Source organism: Copidosoma floridanum, unplaced genomic scaffold (genome assembly GCF_036245765.1).
Source record: "Copidosoma floridanum isolate Cflo_tuat_1 unplaced genomic scaffold, Cflo_Japanese_pri ptg000009l, whole genome shotgun sequence".
Lineage (NCBI taxonomy): Eukaryota > Metazoa > Arthropoda > Insecta > Hymenoptera > Encyrtidae > Copidosoma > Copidosoma floridanum.
The window spans coordinates 4,781,471-4,802,405 of record NW_028321886.1 but is presented as its reverse complement, the minus strand read 5'-3'; the positions used below and the strand labels follow the sequence as shown (position 1 = coordinate 4,802,405).

At 37.7% G+C, this 20,935-nt stretch overlaps 3 protein-coding genes across 3 annotated transcripts; 2 read left to right on the top strand and 1 right to left on the bottom strand.

Moving 5' to 3' along the window:
* The first annotated feature begins 1,975 nt into the window (after window positions 1–1,975).
* On the top strand, window positions 1,976–4,644 carry LOC106640973 (F-box only protein 9). The gene is made up of 6 exons (XM_089589425.1): window positions 1,976–2,136; window positions 2,679–2,909; window positions 2,984–3,289; window positions 3,363–3,718; window positions 3,801–4,047; window positions 4,111–4,644. The coding sequence occupies exons 1-6, from the start codon at window positions 2,134–2,136 to the stop codon at window positions 4,297–4,299; spliced, it is 1,332 nt and encodes a 443-aa protein (XP_089445551.1). The 5' UTR covers window positions 1,976–2,133; the 3' UTR covers window positions 4,300–4,644.
* Window positions 4,645–6,801: 2,157 nt separating this feature from the next.
* LOC106641525 (progestin and adipoQ receptor family member 4) lies at window positions 6,802–17,813 on the bottom strand. Its single transcript, XM_014355977.2, has 6 exons — window positions 17,622–17,813; window positions 15,475–15,988; window positions 11,575–11,799; window positions 10,809–10,912; window positions 10,486–10,623; window positions 6,802–7,687 (listed from the first exon to the last, which is right to left on the bottom strand). The coding sequence occupies exons 2-6, from the start codon at window positions 15,611–15,613 to the stop codon at window positions 7,439–7,441; spliced, it is 855 nt and encodes a 284-aa protein (XP_014211463.2). The 5' UTR covers window positions 15,614–15,988; window positions 17,622–17,813; the 3' UTR covers window positions 6,802–7,438.
* LOC106641533 (uncharacterized) lies at window positions 8,102–10,365 on the top strand. The gene is made up of 3 exons (XM_014355987.2): window positions 8,102–8,436; window positions 8,976–9,740; window positions 9,865–10,365. The coding sequence occupies exon 2, from the start codon at window positions 8,980–8,982 to the stop codon at window positions 9,700–9,702; it is 723 nt and encodes a 240-aa protein (XP_014211473.2). The 5' UTR covers window positions 8,102–8,436; window positions 8,976–8,979; the 3' UTR covers window positions 9,703–9,740; window positions 9,865–10,365.
* Window positions 17,814–20,935: the final 3,122 nt, after the last annotated feature.

Sequence of the window (20,935 nt, the reverse complement as noted above, 5' to 3'; positions counted from 1 at the left end):
CGTGTTTGCGCGACAGTTGCGTCCCGTATAATTAATCAACCGGCCGGAGGAGGCCATCACACACCGATCGATCATCGCCGTTGATGGGGAGTACGAGTAATCGATCGGACCAACAATATACGTTATGAATATGTAGGTATATATTATACATATATGGTACACATTGTATATATAATTGACGAAACCACGAAATAAGTACGACCGGTGTTTGCGTTGAAACGCGTGCGGTGCAAAAACGAGAAAAGCCACGACCCTTAACGGCAGCTCGGACGGGGGGAGGGGGAGGGGGCAATTAAAACGCGTCAAACGACAAAGGAAAAATTCGAAAAGCAGTGAGCGTTCGATTGGGACCAAAGGCGCTCAAGATCATTTAGGTGTACGTGCTCGGGTAAAACACTCATCATCGTCTAATCTTTGTATACTATACGTGCAAGGGGGTTATTTTCCAAATCGCATCAACATAGTTGACGCAGCGAGAGACGCGCGCACGGGCTGATGCTTCACTTTAACGAGCCGAGAACTCGGTTTTTCCATTGTGGTCGCTTGCGCCATTATGCCATTTTTCCTAGAAAGTTTTTCTCTCCCATCGTCTCTCGGTGAAAAAGTATTATATATATCATACATGTATTGCGCTCGTACATACATAAAGATGAGAGACCGTTTAATCTCGAGTCGTCATCGTCGTGTGGGTTGCGGTTGCACTTTGCACCTACATGGTAACAAAACAAAACAAAAAAACAAAAAACAAGGTTTATTTCGTGGTGTAATATACAGGGGATGGCGAAACTCGGGATGATGATTTTTCGGGCTCACGATGATCATGCGTGTAAAAGTACCTACACACGTATGATTATTGCGTTAAAACGATATGTACATAATATGCCTTCGCGTACATTGGGGATGAGAAGTTGCGTGCGTCTTAATCGGGCGTTCGATATTGATAACGCGACCGATGAAACAGCGCTTTTTATCAAATGAATTTTCAAACGGGTGATGCTTTTTGTGCTCACGATCGCGCGGTATACCTGTATACTATATTATACATATCACATGGGGAAAAACAATAAAATGAAAAAAATCTACGGGTGATGTACGAAGCAGTACTTAACAAAAGGAATGACTCCGCGTGCTATAGGCGTTTGTGAAAGGCTATTAAAATTTTGCGTGTGACACAACATCATATAGGTGTCAGTTTTGTTATTTCAAGTGAAGGGGGAAAAGAAAAAAAGTGCGTGTAATTACCTACACTTGTGTAGGCAAGGAGACCATTCGGAGTTTCATCACCTTTTGCTTTATTGTGTATGTACATCTCAACGTCATATGTGTATACTATACTGCTCTCTCTTAATTGCTTGAAAAAAAATACGAGGGTTAGCCATACTTATTGTCTGTAACAATAAAAAATAATTGTTTAAAGCTACTAAAAAACATTTTTACAAGTTAATCTAACGGGTACCTGTAGTTAAAGATAAAAAAATGTTGCTCTGTTGTTGTCGTGGGAAGCCGAGATTTTTCGAACTAAGCGATTTTGAACTCTCCGTGAAGTCAGCTGTTTGGTTCTATCAACATAAATCATGTTGTAAAGTTGTATGAAAATAAAAAATTATCATTAATTATTCAAAACATGGGAGATGGCCTTGATAAAGAAAACAAATTGAGAATAGTAAGAATCTGTTAGCTTCAGTAGCTGAGATTACCATAGTGATGACAAACTCTTTATGTGTTATCTGCATTTCATCGTGCGTATAATACAAATATAATAATACGTTTCATGTAAGTTCAATACATTTAATTGTATTATTTGCTCTTGGCAAAAGACAAGGTGATTTAAAAGTGACTTTTGGTGAGTAGTGTGTGACTATCTGTGGCAGTGCTGCACCTCATGCACCTGCAGTACTAGCAGTAGTATGAGAATGCATATATAATATAATATACATAAAAAATTGACAAGTATATGACAAGTACACCGACTAACACTACTTTACAGTGTTTACATACGATTGTATAGTAGAATCATGGCGGCCGCTGAACTGGCTCGACACCGTTTTGGATCCGTCCTGCGATTTTCCGACCGAGAATTTGTGCGCTGATATAAAATGGGACACTAACGAGTGCTTGAAAGTGTGTTTTTTAATGGTGAGTTTTTGAGAAAGGTTTTTTGTGTGTCCATACAGCTGTTTCCCCAGGAATTCAAAGCTGCATCATTTTCTGTCTGCTAAACTGGGATAGACATAACCTCCTCGATTGTTGTTGCATCAGCAATCCAACGGAATGGTTTGTTTATTTTTAATATTTTTTTCAAAAAATTGATGTTTGCTGTTTTGTTTTTAATGCAAGAGCAGGAATTGACTTTTGTTTTCAAGTAACTGAGTGCTTGCTGAGTTAGTGGATTTCTTACGCGCCGTACTTACAAGTTATTTGCGTAATTGCATGTTCATATGTGTGTATATTGTCATTTACTTACCTATTTGACTTTTATATCTTCATCGATGAAAATATGTCATAGTTTTGTTTATATGATTCCTTTAAACAAATCAGCAAAGTTTATAGTGTCGAAATAATAGTTTTTTTTCGTCATTTCTTGTTTTGTTTTATCTATTAATTTTTGCAATTTTCTATTCTTGCACTTATAATATAGCAATAGGTTTATTATATATATATTATGTATTCATTTATAGAGTTGCTCTGGTGAATCTAGCAGTGAAGGAGGTGGAGATGAAGACCAAGAAAATTCTTCTTTGCAAGATTCTGAGTATTCAGACCCACTGAAATCTTTTAGAGAGCAATGGCAAAGAGAACTAGAAATCTCTCCCAAACATACCAATCGCTCTCTAATAAGTGCTCAAGAAAATGATGGTAGAGCAGACACGCAAGCTCAAGAATTGGAGGATCAGAGCATAGAAACGAAAGTAAAGATAACATTTTTTTTTACATTTTGCAACTGTAAAAATAATGAATAATATTTAATGAATTGATTGTACAGGCAGAAAACTTTTTTTTGCAAGGCGTGAAAAATGAACAGTCAGGAAAACTCTACGAAGCCATACAATTCTACAAGAAAGCTGTCCAACTTGTACCAGATATAGAATTTCGTTTCTATGAGTCAACGAAATCAAACTTTTTTGAAAAAATTGATCAGGAAGATGTTGAAGTCAGTTACGAGGATAGAGTTGTTGAATCTAAAGATACAGATCAAGATGACGATCAAGACATTGATGATATATTAATGAAATTATCGAGAATTGTTCAGAAAAATGGTTACGTTTGCTGTCCAATGTATCAGCAGAGTGTAAGTTATTTTGTTAGATCAGTGCAACCTACTTGTATGAACTTTAGTGGATTAATTTGTACAATTCGTATAGGATACTCACATTTCATCTCTTCCCATGGAAATTGTTATATACATTTTAAGATGGGTGGTATCTTCGGAGTTAGATATTAGAAGTTTAGAGATGATTTCACGGGTCTGCCGGGGATTGTATGTCTGCACTCGTGACACAGAAATATGGAGAGCAGCCTGTGCTCGTGTCTGGGGTGTCAACTGTGGTAGATATGAACCAGAATACACATCGTGGCGTGATATGTACTTGCAACGACCAAGATTGCGTTTCAACGGCTGTTATATTAGCAAGACAACCTACATTAGACCTGGAGAGAATAGCTTTCAAGATCAGTTGTACAAGCCTTGGCATCTTGTTGAATACTTTCGATATTTAAGGTATAATGCTTTGTGCCATTAAAATTAATTTTTTTTTTTTTTTTTATACAATTGATGTTTTATTAATGAATGTTGTTTGTAGATTTTTTCCTGAAGGCAAAGTTTTGATGCTTACCTCGACTGATGACGCACAGTCATGTGTTAGTTCCTTAAAAAGTCGCAATCCTCGTAATACTTCTGTGCTGGTTGGACACTATAGGCTGCATGATAATTGTGTAACACTCGTTTTAAAACGTCAGGAGACCAAAAATAATTCTGTGAATTTCATGAATCGTAGACGCAAACGCAACGAATTAGTGCACGATAGTGGTGAACAAACGTTTAACATTGTAAGTTGATTAGTATTAAAAATTTTAGCAAGCATACTTTATGATCCATAACTTTTTTTACAGGAATTTGAGATCCAAAAATATCGTAAACGTGCGAATTCTCAGTTAACTTGGTTGTGCTACGTCATTTATACGAAATATATCAATGGACAAGAAATACCGACAAACTTAAGTCTTGGAGGCAGGTATCCGTCGTTTCGTTTTAGTCGAGTCAAAAGTTACACCCAGGAGAGTGAGTTTCCTCTGCAATAGATTTATTTTCAACCTTTTAAGTATTTTGCAATAGTTAAATGATTTGTAAATATAGTAAAATCAACTGTAAATATGCATATACGAATAATTTCAAAAAAACATTTTCTCTGTTAACTCTAGATCTTTAAAAAATGCCCTTTTTCGACACATTTTACAGCTTTTTCATAGTATTTAACGTTGACAGAAATTTTGGAATTTTAGTTTTTACCAATGTATTAATTGCTACATAAAATGTAGGCGTAGCAGAATATTTACGAGAGCGAATTGTTGTGTATATCTTGTTTGTTATCAAATAATTAATTCCACGTCAAAGCCGTAAGAATTCGATTTCAAAGATTTTTGTCGTTACACTGTAACAATAAATTTATTTTTGTTGTAGTCAAAGTTCTTCTTTCTTCCTTCCTCCTTTAACGACAGAATAATAAACACGATAAATGAAAAATTTTTCTTATATTTTTATCCATAGTGGTAATTGGGATTACATGGATTGTTGAAAATCATTAAGATATTTATGGAGTATCGATCATTTATTGTTTTTATTTTTTTTCATTGCATGTTTACATATTTCATTTTTTCAGATGAAATCTGATGTAGGTACAAGAAATCAATTCATTTTTATTTATTAAACGATACCAGAGTATAGAAACTTTTTAAAAACAAGTATACTTAGAAAACTTTGTCGAATTCACTCAATATAATTGAAGAGAAATAATATGCGGTACAATATCCAATTTTTAAGGTACATTTTATCATCGAATTGACATTTTTTTTTTTTTTTTTATTCATCAATTACAATTACAGGTTTTCAACGAGAATTTCAGTATTAGTGAACCAGAAATTCATCACATAATTAATTTAAATAACACATTGCAAACGTGTATATGCAATTGGTTTGTAGTTCATAAATCGTTAACTCGATCTTGTTGAAGACACTTTTATATTTTTATGAGACTAATTAATCTTACGCAGAAATTATACTTACTTTTTAATTCAGGTACAGCAGCAGACGAACCGAGTAAATTTGAGTAACTAAAATAAATTTTACTCTTTATCATCAAAATATTGATAAGCTCTTTGATTATTAAAATGATTTTTACATACTACACTCAATTATATATGTATAATGTGTCTACTTGTGTTTTTTTTTTTTTTTTTTTTTTTATATCTTTAGTATAACTAAATAAAACGTTACACAAGTTTTCGATAATTGCCCATATACATAATACTTTTGACTCCCAAACAACAGTAAAATGGCTATAATGAAAGAAAAGGATCTTTCGATAAATTGCTTCATTAAATTTATTATGTTAATATTTGTTATTAGTCATTGCTTTATTTATGTATTTTTTTTTTTTTTTAATGCATAAGTGCATTTTTACGTATCTAAAAATTACAACTATTCTTTTAGAATATATTCATCGACCGAAACTTAGAACTAATATGACGCTAAATTGATAAACAATTGTCCCAATGGCCTTGAAAAGAAGAAGCATTGAAAACCTAAAAATATGATGTATCCTATTGTCACCTAAGCATTTACCTATTTTTATTGTAGCAGATGGATAACAATATACTCTTGATTATGCATCCCTAAGAAATAAAAAAAAGGGGGGAGGAACTAAAATTATATAGCTATACATAAAAATATATTAGGGAATATACACAAATGGCAACTTCGGCATGGGAGATATGAAATTTTCCATTTTGTAAAAATACTTGCGCGATGACATTAATATACAAATATACGTATACATATTCTACGCGCGTCAAGGCCATTTTAATCGATGGAAAAAAAAAAGTTTAAACAATTTTCGTGATGTTTGGTGTTGTATTTTTTTGGAAAACGAAAAAAAAAAAAAAATGACTAACTATGTGCAACCGTAAACTTTATCGTTCAATAAATTTTTTTTTCTAATCAGTCTAAACATTCCACACCACGGTCGATTAGTGGATGGAAAATGTATTTGTATTTATATACATGTATCCTATGTATGTAGAGAAGTTGCCATTCCCGATTTCATGACTGAGAGTCGCTGAGAGTACAGTATAAGTATCATTAATAATTGCAATATCGAAAAAGTCAACGACAACGACAAAGTCGAGAACAAGTAAATATGTCTATTCGCATACTTACTTTCTCAGCTTTCACTTTTTCTTCTCTCTCTCTCTCTCTCTTTCCTAGTTGTAAATTTATCACATAAAAGCCATTCCTCTGAATCACATGTTTCTGTAATGCATACTATATATATATATATTATCCTTTCATATCATTAACGTCTCAATACAAGACTCTCTGATGGGAATATATATTTATATATCTGTGTGTAGTAATATAATATTTAACAATTTTTATGTATCTAAATAATATATCATCATCATCGCCATCAAGCTCCGCTGAGGAGAGAAATAAGCTTTTTACTTTTTTTCGTCGCAATTACTAACGAAGTGTATAAGTGTTGGATATATACGTGTATTTGTAACCAAAGAGGTCGGAGGGTACATATACATATATGTAATGTTAAATAAATAAACTGGATAAACGCGCGGATCATTAAATTATGCAGCGAAATCATTTAATACGTATGTATGTATGTATAATAGATACAGTTATACAAGGAGGAAAAAATCGGTATCAGAAGAAGGATCGTTTTACTTGCTGTATACATATATTATTATGTGCATGTATAGGTACAGCTCCCAACAGAATCAAAGCTTGTTTACTTATTTATATCTATTTAATACTCGTGAGTTAGTTTTGGTATTAATTTCAACCCTATAAGTATACACTTGTGTACAATATACAATACAATATTGTCTTGTCGCTAATAAAACGTAAACTCTCTTATTTGAATTCCATACCGGTCACATGTCATGATATATTATTATTATTATTATTATTATTATTTTTACACGTACCTATATATATATATATAATATACACATACACATCCTCACTTAATTCCTACTCTCGTTTCAATGATTTTCCGCTTACCGTATATTATATAACTATGACAATTGTTTCGGCATCGATCGGTATTATATTATAACAAACGATGTGTACGTATGTATAAGTATATAGGTATACTTAAATATTTTTTTAGAAAGGCAGCTGCAGTAAAATGATGTAAACGCGTTTCGTTCAGAGATCCTCGTGATGTTGCACAGTTGCTGCAGTGGATAACGACGCTGAACCGGTGGAACTGCACACACCAGGTTGGCTCATCCAAGCGAGGTCCTGTAGGGTGGCCGAGCGCATCGAGCAGACCGCCAGGACGACCATCACGTGCATTATGTTGTGCGAATTGAAGAGCAGGTCCAGCCTGCCTGGCATCCACTTTTCGGGCACTCTCATCGCGCCGATCGTACCACCGATCACGGCTACTAGGTCCTGCAACCCATTCGTCAAGGATATAATATATGCTGTGGGACTTTTTTTTTTTTTTCTCGTTACATTATGAGGAACATTATTTGTTCAAGTTGAAAAGAATGTTGCCACTTATTCAAACTAAGTATGACATTTATCCAGTAATGCCACGGAGAAACAAAAAAGAAAATATATATATATATATTGTTTTAATTCATTCCCCCCCAAGTGAAACGGTCGGTAAATCGGTGGATTTTTTTGGATCAAGATGTGGCCATTATGTGGCTCATACATATATAAGTACCTGTTACCTATATTTATCAATATGCCAGTAGCTTTTGTTACTTTTGTTTATGTATTGTAATTATTGTAAACATCGCGCGCGTTTCGTACAGCTGCGATCTCTGACGTCACTTGTCTAGTGTGTGTGTGTCGTGTCGACGTGTCGAGACGAGACTCGAGCCAGTCGAGCCTAAGTATATAGTGTACTATACACGTTACACCGGTTACACGTAGAGCAACAGTTATAACTAATATTTTACTCTTTGCTTTAGAAAACATAATAAGTGTATGTAAAAAGAGTAATCGTTGCACATTTTAGTTATAAGTACTGTCTTAATTAACATCCCATCGAAGATTAAATATATTCATATTATTATTGCTTAATCGACGGTTCATCAACCGGCCGGTAACCGTTGAAGTTTCGAGAAGTTTCCACGGTAGTACTACAAAGAAACTCTTTTTATTGTCATCAACGTTGCGAGGAAAAAAAGGTTTGTAACGGTAGTTTTTGAAATGGAAATACTTTTTTTTTTTCGTTAGCAAGAGAATATCCATTACGTTTAAGTAAAAAGCTTTCACGTTGCATACAGGTTAGACGTCTCTCGTTATTTTTGTTATCTTATAAAGACACTGTTTTGAAAATTTTCTTGCAAATAGGGTGTTTTTTCAAGGAAATATTCGAAAACGCGGGCCCTCGGAAGGGTATTTTTATGTATAACTTATAACATCGTAGCTTCCAGTTCCGGTCTAGGCACCCGCCATTTAGAAGTTACACCTCATCAAATTCTTCAACACATGCATACTACTGCATGCACGTATTTTTTTTTCATTTCCTCAATTTTTTTATATTGTGACAAAGCTTATGATAATTTATACTTCGTTAACATATAAAACATAACAATTGGTTATCTTTTTCTTTCCAAAAGCTTCCTTCATACTTTATCCTAGCAAATCGATATGAAACATTCTAAGTTAATCATAAAAAAACTATGATTATGACAAATGACTGTAAGGTATTATTATTCAACAGCAAGATGACAGTGTACGGCCCATATTTAGATAATACAGACTATCTCTGGTATGTTGATGTGATGACACCCAATGGCGCAAAAAAAGTAAATATCATGAATCCATTGTACTACTTTAAAATGATGAAGGTTGAACCACCAGTAGGATCAAAGTTTTCTCAGTATACCATCGATGACTATGAAGATCTACTACTAGAGAATAATAATTCAAACATAGATGTGCAGTATTCAAATCTGGAGCCTTATCAAAATCTGGAAAAATTACCTTGCAAATCGTCGTGCCTAGCACACGTATTGAATACTACTGGTATAATACCTGTCAATGCACAGTCAAACTCTATTCCTCTAATACCTTTGACTACACCATCTGGGTCTACAATAACACACAATCAGATAAACCAGCTACAATGGGCTGTAGAAGAAATTACAAAAATGGAGCCTCAAAAGAGCGTGTCTCTCTCGTCACTGGAACCAGATCCACCCAAGTATGAGCCAGTAATGCCCACGGGTTACGACTTATCAGATTTTGTGGCTCTTGACACATTGTTGCCTAATCAGTCTTCTCAAGGCTCAGAAAATAATGCAGCTGGTTACTCTTATGATAATTCTGATGGTCTATCTAATGCACCAATGACACCCGTAGCATACAGTATGTATGTTACACCTACAAATCTTGCAATGTATTATGAACTTTACAAACAACATGAAAAGCTTCACCAGAAATATTAATTCACAAATCCTTACCTCTACGAGGAGACACGTTAATTGTGAGTATCAAACTTTTTTGAGTTTAAATTTAAAAGTAATTATTACTGTAATGAATACCTGAACTTAAATTTTTTTTTTCCATTAATTTGTGTTTAGTTGACAAACCTTTTTTCATTTTTACAGGTTTTAAAAAAAAAAGTTAATATAATTTTCTGCATTTCCAGCTTTACTGATTAAAATTTGTTTGGAAATGCTTGTTATATTTGTGTTATTTTCATATGTGAAAGAGATCTTTCTCAGACTATTTTTTTAAAGTAAATCATGCACTGGAAGTTTGTGGATGTTTTAAGAAAGGATTTTCAAAAGTTTTTCAGTTCTTCATTCTTATTCGGCAAATTTTAGATGTGCTCTTCTATAAGCAAAGGTTTCTGAATTTGTTTTGCGTTTATTAGAGTTAATTTTATATTCAAAAACTTTGTATTTTTGTATAAAGTGTCGAGAAGTCTGTTCCGTTATTCAGAGACATGTCCTGTTGAACGGTTTATGTTGAAAATTGATAACTGTTTTGTACCTTAGAATATAAAAATAATATTGTACATCTGAACGTGGAAAACGTAATAAATGTGTGGCATTAAGTTTGTGTTCTTGTAGAGTAGAAAAAAAATTGAATAAACGTAAAAGTGAACTTGCAAATTAAAATTAGTCCTTGTTTTATGTGTCAAATCCAAGAAATGTATGATAGTTTTGTAGCCTCATACTGGTTTGTGAGAGTAGATGATTATAAAAGTTTAAACCTATTCATACCTGAAGCACTACGTGTAGGAAAGCTTCGGAATTGCCGCCGCCAAGTCCGAATGATCTACACGCGACGACCAGCATGCGCATCATGAAGAGAGGCGAGAAGCACAATCGCCTCTCCCATGGTGACGAAGCGTTCATCGCCTGTGCAAATGAACAATTCTATTCTATATTTGTGTAAAAACTTATTATATTTTTTTTTAATTTATTATTAAATAGATCATTTTAATATCGTTCAACGTGCATAAAATGCATTTTTTTTTAATTTTTTTAAGTTAAGTATGTTATGTTGTATGATAGGTATATACATATATAAGACGTGTACTTGCTTTAAAAAGGCCCCAAATGCTAAGAAAACAATAAGTACTAATGCACAAGTGCCAAAGTATGTCTGGCAAACAGTGTACCGACGCTGCTATCAGTGGCATTGCTCCTAAACATAAAATCAATTCCATTAACCATTTTATGATGAACGGAACAATACTGACTTCTTGAAGTTGTGTGCATGTTTCAACCAAACTGTCTTGATTGACTCAACTCTAATCGTCGCATTTTCTTTGCAGTTAAATTACGAGAATATCGACAAATTTTCGGGACGACGTTAACTGCTGTGGTTGGCTCGAATTCTGTTAATGAACACATACAAAAGCAGCCCGATTCAGCGATCAAAGGTATTTGTTTTAAGTGTGATCTACTATATAGTGCCGTTTAAAAATTTTGCGTTAAAACACGGGGAAAAATAATGACAATCCCTCATAATGCAGGAGTCAGTTGCAAAGACGAGGCTTGGAGCAGCTATCCGCGGTGCTGAAGTGCTATGTCCCTTGGATTTTTAGATGGAATAATCATTCACGTGACGGGTAAAGAGTTTTTTTTAGTGTTACCTTGATGAACATTGCGTGAACATGCAGGCGGGGAGTTGTAAGTTTTAACGAATAGCCGAGTTAACAAATAAGACTTTGGATCCGTGAACGATTCGAGTTGAGCAAAGTGGTTCGTTCCGAGTGAGATTGGTAAAAAAAAAAAAAAAAAAAAAATTGCGCCGTTTAATGTCAATTAGTACAGTATAATTATGTAGGTAACGGTGTAACTCACCAAAGCTCTGACAAATCCAAATGCCGAGCATGTCGATCTGGAGGAGGGATCGGTATATGCCCTCGCCGTGCTCGAGATTCATGAAGACGTGATAGAGAAAGGAGCCGATCCACGGGCTCACGGCGCCGACTAGATGGCACCAGGACAAAAAGCCCGGGAGGGCGCCCCGCGAACCCCACGGAAGTAAAAACGGCACTGTCACTAGTATATAAACAATGGCAAATCCTGCAAGCAAAATAAATAACTTTCATTGTGCCGCTAACGTTTGTAAAATTTTTTAAAAATTGTTTATATTCGGTACATTGAAGCCCCATTAGCTTGTTTTTGACAAGAGCTTTTTCGCAGCTCACATGGTTTTTTTTAAAACCAATGTATAAGCTTTGCTACCATCCGACGATAATAAAAACAATAGACAATCTCGACTGTCGTTCTCGCTATTAGGTGTACGTTGTATTACTTAAAAGCGACAGATGGAGGTCTTGAACGCGTTTCAGAAGCGCGTATACGTATACTGCACGCCTTCTCGTTGCCAAAGTAACCCTCGTTGTAGTCCTTTCAATGGATAATAGACGAATGATTTGCAAAAAAAGGAAGCGATAAAACGAGAAAAACCAATGCGGCTGGAAATGCACGATTGAGAGGGAATTATTTTGGTTAGTCTATAGTTGTAGGTATTATATAATCCAAGTGCATGATATATAATGTGAGGCTGCGAGCGTACTGCACTGCATTTGTACTGCAGCGTCCTTGGCCTTGGTAGAGTGAAAAGCAGTGCGCCTAATACGTAGAGAAAAGAGAAGTGCCGGATGTGTCCCACTGGCGAGCTTTAGGTGTACAATAATAATACGCTGAGAAGGCGAGAGAAAAGGCGCTTATTTACGCACCCCTCCACTACCAAGGGCCATCACTCATCTTCTACATCTTTTTTTTTTTTTCATACTCTTGAAACGTGGAGGTTTTCCGCGAAAAATCATCCCCTGAACGTGTTGGAGGACAAATTAAATTTTCGTTTTTTATTTCACCCCAATCATTCCAGACTCGATCGATTCGGACGAAAGTTTTTGAAAACGACCATTGTTCCTCACTCCGGATCTGAGGATATGGTATAAATCGTTTTTTTTTTTTTTTTTTTTTTTTAATTCAACAAGTCTCGCTCAAAAGCTCGGATGGTGGCCTCATTTTTCTCACGTATTCCGATATCCAAAAGAGGAAAAAAACAAAGTGACCACTACATTGTGTATCGGTACAATTGAAGAACGCAAAAAAAAAAAAAAAAAAAAAAAATCGATAGTACATCACTTCAATGGCCAGTTTTTTCATCTGTTCCTCTCTCTCCCCCTATAGGCACGTACAGACAAATGTAGAGCGAGAGTTGAAACCGCGAGAAGAGCAAACGAGAGATATTAAAAGAGAAGGTAGCTCGCGGGCCGCCAATGTCAAGGCTGCGGGGTAAATGTAGATAGAGCGCGCTCGCCGGCGACACTGGCCACCCCCCCCCCTTTTTTTTTTTCTTCTCCATTTCATCTTTTCCACCACCTTCTTCTTTTTTCTTTCTTTGATTCTTTTGTGCACGTGTACGCGGGTGTCGGTTATCGAGCTTCTGGCTTTTCCTCGCGGTGGCACGGTTTTATACGCTTGCAAGCTCAGGGTTTATCTCGCCCCTTACTCATAGGCCGTGCAACGGGGTGGCACGTAGAATCGCTCTTTTTCTTTTTTTTTTTTTATCAGTGATTACACGTAAAATTTTCGGCTGCTGAGGGTTTTTTTCCGAAGAAATGGGGGTTCGAACGAAATTCGCGACCACGTGTTTCGTCGAGTGGATTTATGTTACGTGCCGGTCGAGATTTTTTCACACGAGAAGAGAAGCGTTTCGACAAAGGAAAATACATGCCAGTAAGTCGCTCAAATCGAAAATCCTGTACACGCGAGTGCGCCGATATGACATAACGACGTTTAACAAAATTAAGTAGTAAAAACCAAGTCCTTTTGTTTATTTATTTTTTTTATCGCTACTTTAAATGGATTAGTTGAATGTGTGCGTATATACAGCCATTGCACTTGTTTAAACGAAGGTTGAGGCAAACAATGCATGCATTCTCTCCCGGCCGTGAACGTGAAATTTATACGGCAGCGTGGATTTGAGAGAACGAGAGTGCGGGAATTCAATTACTGTCGTCGTGTTTTATGTGATTTTTCTCTCTCTCTCTATGTTCTTCTCTTAATCTACGATGATTGCAAGGTGCCTCATTTGCATGTTTTTCTCGTTAAAAAAAAAATTCATAAACAAATCAAGTCTTGCGAGTGGAACTCGATTGAACAGTTGTTTTCCATATTGTTACAAAATAGATACACCTATATTTATAACGTCACGGTACTTGTTCTCATGGTCTCGATACTCTTTTGCTTTTGGTATATACGTAAAGGTATGCATATACTTTAGTCTTGTATTAGTGAAAGCCAATGCGTAAGTATATACACTTGTACGCGCGCGTCGTTCAGTCGATGCCAAAATAAGCACGAGGTGCGGATTTAGGACAAATCGAGAATCAACTTTATACAATTATTGATATTATTCGTTGTGACGAGGCGAGGGAAGGTATTAGATTGAATCGAAAAGCGCCCGTGTCGAACGAAATTGATTAAAGAGTTTTTTTTTTTTTTTTTTATTTCTCTGCCTTACACCGGTTACCAATGAATTATGCAATATTCTTCTTGACGTCCCGAGGTACGCGGTTCTGTATTTTTTATTATTCTATTTTGGAACTGCAGTACAATGTATAATAAAGAAAACATTTGCCAACATATAGACCGAAGGTGTTTTTTGATAACGTGGCACAACCTAATACGAAGACATAAAATCATAGGTTTTTTTTGTCTCACTAAAAATATAAGTATACATCAAATTATAACAGAAACGTTCACTAGAAATCACGACCAAATTCACAATGTGCACACATGTACGTATCTATTTAGAGGTATATAATATCCTTCTTATTTAACGCGTGCATGGTTATGCAAACGTTGGAACATGATGGATCAAATATTAAAATAATAAAGTCCAAGGTTCATTGAATCAGGTTTAATGTCTGCAGTGTTTGATGTGCTGCGAAGCCAATTGTTTTTGCATACAAACTACAATAGTATAAATATATATATACATATTATTTTATTTCTGTAATGCAAAAAAAAAAAAAACGAAGCATGTGTAATTTTCATTGTTTTATTTTGGTTGAAAGAAATAAGAAAAAAAAAAAAAAAAAAAAAAAAAAAAAAAAAAAAAAAAGTACCTATGGTAGTAGGTTCTCTTGGTAATGGTCTCCCTCCCGAATATGATTGACCTAATTTTTTAACGGCTGCTCCACGCGAAACGTGCAAAATCGCGGTAACGATTGCGATGTTTGTTTTATTTTTCGGCGCTCGAAAGAAGAAAAAAAACCCAAGCAGCAGCGGATTACTCGAAAGCACAAATCGATGGCCTCCAAAACGCGGGTGGACGGATTAAAAGGGTCACGAGTAATGCGATCAACCCGAACGCGTGACGCCGGAGTGTCAATCATCCGGCCTATACATTATCTCTGACCACAAACTTTGGTATTGTACGTGTATACATAATATGACGTGCCATATAAGTGTTTAGGTATATACCTATTAATCTACGGGGCAACGATCGTGACTTTTACCCTCGACTGTTGACGTAATATACTCAACACATCGCCAGCCTCGTACCCTCGAAACACGCACGGTGCCAAAAATAAATTAAAAAAAAACCAATCAAGTACTCAACGAAATAAAAAAGCCGCCCAAACGAATAAAACATCAAGTACACCACTAAAAGGTAAAAAAGTGAAAATGAAGTGTAAGCAACGAAAAACTGGATGAAAAACATTAGATGTAACTCACCGTGGGTCAAAATATTAACAGTCTCATTGTGCAGGTGGAATATACTGGCGACGCACTCGGCCGGGCTCATGAGGGGCCTGTAGCCCGATATGATGTGCGGATTGAACTGCAGGTGCGGGGGCATGTCGCTCCACAGCATCAGAGCACCACCACCACCAGCCGTACCTCCGAGCCCCGATGGTTTATCACAGTCGTCGTGGTCCTTTCTCGTTTTCAATTGACGAGGCTCGGCCCCCTTGGGCAGGATTTCCACCGCCGACGTTTTCGCCGTCGCTGCAATCGTCGTCGCGGCCGCTTCCCTCGGAGCTCCCCCGAGGTGCTCGCTACGCACGGCACGGCCATTGTCCCCGGACGCCAGAACGCTCGTCTCCGGTACTGCTGTGCCCGTTGATGGTTGGTTTGGCAAAGGTGACGATGATGCTCCGCAGGAGGGACTCGGGGCCAGAGTCACCTGGTCCTCGACTCTCGGCCTACCGCGCGTCTCACCCGCATCACTCGTCGTTGAAGCCTGAATCTTTATGAGAATCATTAATTTATTTTATTTTTTTGTTACTAATTGGAAAGACACGGGTAGCCCGTGCATTAAATACGATCATGCGACTTTGAGGGATCCTTCGAATTGTTAGCAAGCATTTTCAAACTTTAGCAATGCATTCGCCGAGGTGTCGGCTGTACATTTGTGTGCGCACGTACGACTGGGAATAAGTAGAGGAGCTTTTCCAATGACAAGTGTAAAGAGAACGATGAGGTACGAAGGATCGGGTTAGCATTAATGTTGCCTGGGAATTGTTTCAAATTCGCCTGGTCTGCGTAATATTTATAGGTACGTGCTTATTATGTTTTCAAGTATAAGTACACGCGGCAGGAAGACGTGCAGAGCTGGTTTTTACATTTTAAATTAGGACTCCGGTGTACACGACTCTCTCAAAGGAATACCGACTAGTGTAGGTACTGTTTCAAATCCGTGGGCACGGGTTTTTGCTTGGATTTCGACTGATATTGCGTGCACGTGCAGCAAGAACCAGCGTCTTTGTTGCCTTTTGTTGGTATACATAATCGTGTTGTCGAATTTGCACTTTCATACGGTTTTACGCGGAGCTTCATTTTTGTTTTTCTTTTATTTTCTTACCAATAAAACATTATCTGATTATCTCGAGCGATCAATTTTTGTTTTTGTTTATTGCAGCAATCATGATTACCCCCCGCCGTAGGGACCTCAGTCGTTTTATTAAAAATTATTTTCCATGAAAATGTAACGTCGATATGAAAAAAAAAAAAAAAAAAATACTTCTCAGTGTTTATTGAAAAGAAAAAATTCTCACCAACAAAGCAGCTGTTCCGTACCAAATTGCAAAATAATTGATAAAGCTCTCACTTGCCGCTCTTTATATTAGCACGAGATGCCACCCCATCCTCTTGTCCCTTATAATAGCCCCATTAGCGTAACCGATCGTTTAAAACGAATTTACCCGATAGCCCCCTGCTCTTGGTGTACAATATCCGCAGTTTTTTACCTCCTAACATTAAGTAGGATGCCCTGCGCCATCAGATCCTGTACTTTTATATTTTATTTTTTTCTTTTGCACGTGTGATACGTACGTATACATATAAGTAACCACGTATATGATACAAACATGCATAATTTCACGATGCAAATTGTCTCGCGCTTTATATTGTCCATGTTTATGTCGTGTTTTTAATTTCTCCGTTTATTTATACATAACACTGCAGTAACCTACTAACTTTATTCGCGTGAAAAAAAAAAAAAAAAAAAAAAAGAAAAAATACATTTGGTCAAGAAGACGACGAGTGACGCATTGTGGGAGTAAAAATTGGTACAATTGTTTTTATTATTTCTTTCAATATCGAACTACATGTGGCCAACGATATTAACGAATTGATCAACTTTTACGCCTAATCGCTCAATGAATATTTGGCAACGAAAAATATCAAATTCCATCTGTACAGGTATACATCCTCGGCGCTACGGTCCCCAGTGCAGCACGTGCCATCGCGACCAGAGGCTATACGTGCAATACGATGGTACCTTATGTATAAAATGTAGGTACGTAGGTATACATGCATGCGGTACCCATGAAAGCAAACCAAAAAATATAAAACAAAAACATGATGTATTGTGCTCTCACTTGCGTTCACGTGCAGCTCCAGCCGATCTTTCCACTCGAGCCTCCTTGGCTCCGTCTGCGAGCACAAAAATCAAAGCCCAGAGATGAGCGATCCCGTCCTTCGTCCCCTGCAGGTGACGACTGTAAGCACGTGCGCGTTTGTATACGGATAAACGAACGAAACCGAGGAGGGGAAAGCAGAAAAAAAAAAAAAGAAAAATCCAAAAGTGCCAAAAAGTGACAGCTCGAGAGAGAGAGAGAGATGGAGAGAAAGAGAGCTTGCAAGCTCCGGAGGAGGAGGACGCGAGAGGCTCGGCTGTGCCGTACTGCGGGGACTCTGGCTGCACACGCGGGACAGCGGCCCTAGTGTTCCCCGCCGCTGCTCTCGAAAATACAGTACTTGCGGACTTTAAGCCCCTCCACTCGAGTCGTTGTATATGTGTATGCTCTCTCTCTTTCTCCCCGATGCTCGCGCCGTCGCCGAGGAAACGACGATTGTATCGATCGCAACCGTGTATACGTACACACCGTGTTTGCTCGCAGTGTGCCGGACACACACACACGTGTGTGTTGGTGGTTCGTACACCTCCTCCTTCTCCTGGTGCTACCGTTGGTCCTCCTCATTTTTGCACCTACATAATCGGTATGCTCTTGACAATTACTGTCCTCGTGGATTATCGTTGCACGAGGCTCGCTTGGGGGGGGATCTGTCTTGATTTTACACCGGTGGGTTCCTCGGCGACTGCGGGAAATATAACGTCGGGGTCGGACGAGGCTATGCGATTTTCGGCAGGTCAGATATGTGCATACCTATACATACATCTATACTCGGATTTAGTTCATTTTCGGCCGCCGCCACCCGCTGACCCACTATTCCCCGCGTGGCTATAACGTACAGGCAATTTTGTACGTATATACGTGTAATAGAGGTCTTGTACAAGCTGATGCACTGCACGCGCGCGAGTCGCGAAGCTTCAACGTATGCTGATGTGTACTTTATAGGCCTTTTCTTTTTTTTCATAGGTTTTACTTTATATGCGAGATGGGACGTACGGGTGCAAATGTATTCGTATAGAGTAATCGCGGGGAAGTTGAAAAATTTTTTTAATCCGAGGCTCGATCCAAATGTTAAATCATCGATCGATGGATCGGCTCGATCAACATATGCACTCTCGGCTCGAGAAAAGTCATCAAAAGCGGTAATCAAAAAAGTTTCGAGGACCAGCTCGAACTTCGAGCTTATACGCATTGGTATTTCATGGATGGATGGATAGATCCATATGTGCACGATCGAAGAGGGTCTCGCTTCGATAGAAGACAACTCGTTTATTTAGAGAGCGATGGAAGACGAGGGCGAGAGGGAGCTTTTGTGTGCTCTGTATACGTACTTACCTACATTCGGCCCTGTCTCCCATTGGCTTTCGTTGTTATACCCACACAAGGTAGTTGAGCCGAAAATGATGAATTATTCTTTCCCTCTTTTTGCTATCGAGCGATACTCTGAATTTTTCGGTAATTAATTGAAATAAACAAACAAACACACGAGTTGCATTTACTTGTTCCTTCATTTCCGGTTATTTTCGTTACGTAAAACTCGTATAAACGGCAACGATCGATGTGCCCCCCTCTTGTACGACCACTCCGCGAGTAATCGTATCAAATGTACCATTGGGCGACCCAACCCTCTTACTTTATTGCACAGTATACAACAAAAACTCGATTTCGAAACAAACGCGTCCAAATAAAATGGTAGGAAACAAAAATGAGGTCGCGTGCGTTTAATTGTTGGAAGAAAAACATAATAATGAACGTTTACGTGAAAGCTCGCCGGATTGGGGGCACGCAAATTTTTTTTCGTGTTGAAAGAACCCAGAGGAGGAAAGGGGGTGGGAGGAGAAAAAAAAAGCTGCTCGAGAGTTGGGTGTAAACGCACGAAGGTGTATTTTCTCAGCTTTTGCTTCCAATGTAATAACGGAAAATCTACGTGATGATATCCGCAAGTGCACGCACGTACACACCCTGCGGTGTTTGAGCTTGCGAGCGGGAGTTGGGGTAGGGCTGTACGGATAAATTATCTCTGAGACGAATGAATTTCGTGTTTTGCGTGACGCGAGTGCAACCAGGAGGAAAAGTGCTGCTACGGCGATCATTACACGAGTATGTATACGTCGGAGGTTCTTTGTTGGGTCTCGTGTGCGTGATGTCGACGCGATATGATTTATACACGCGGATACACACGCAAACGGGGAATAATACTTATACAGGCCAGTGCTTGTTTTGTTTCGCGCGTGAGTTGCACGTTTTAATATTAAAAAAGAGAAAAATAACAAATAATTAATCCACGACAAAGTAAAAAGCACCCGATGGATAAAGTTTCATGTAAATAATGTATTTTGCTAAAGTCCACTCGAATAAACGTGTAGGTATCGTTGATTTTCACAGCGCAAAACTTTATTACACGTGCGTGAGCCACACTTTACATCGAAACTTATAATTTTTTTTTTTTTGCTTATGAATAAATGAATAAAAAAATAATAATAATAATAATACACCGGTTCGTATGAAATTTCATACCTCGACTGGTCGAGTAACTTTTCCCGCGTCCCAGATTTGAATGATGAAAAAAAAATGGCCTCGATCACGAGATAACTGAAAAAAGAAAATCACATGAAAATAAATAATAATGAGAAATGCGTTACTCAACAATAATTTTAAAAAAAAGGATAGAATGCCAGTCCCAAATATCTAAATGGGTTCATCTTTCTCTCTCGATAAATCCAAAATTCAGTGAACAACGTGGCGAAAAGCACTTTAATTATCTCATCCGGCAGCGGTCACTCTCGTTTTCTCCCTCTCTCTATCAGTCAGTTGAGAGCGGTTCGTCGACCAAAAATAGCTTACAGCACTCGGCGATCTTCAGTTTCGGCCCAAAGCGCCGAATTATAACAGCCGGACACTCGACAATACTTAGTACAACAAAAGCGCCTATTCGCGCGATCGCGTTCACTCGCGTGGTTTCAACGGGGGTATCCGATTGCATTACTTGTTTCCCTTTTGTGCCGATTTGTGCTTTCAAATGCAATGTGTATAATCCATGTCGAACGAATTCACGTGACGCCCGATCTCTCTGATGTTGAGTGGCGACAATGAGTTTTTTTTTTTTTTTTTTTTTCAAATTAGTCATCATCACCGACAACAAACATTACAACAATCGTTGCCAAACAAAGCCGCATCTGGGAAAACGGCATGTAAGATTATACGAATTGTAAACACGTCGCCTATGACGATTATTGCAAAAATCCCGATCGCGAGAGAACATTGACAGTATATAAGTA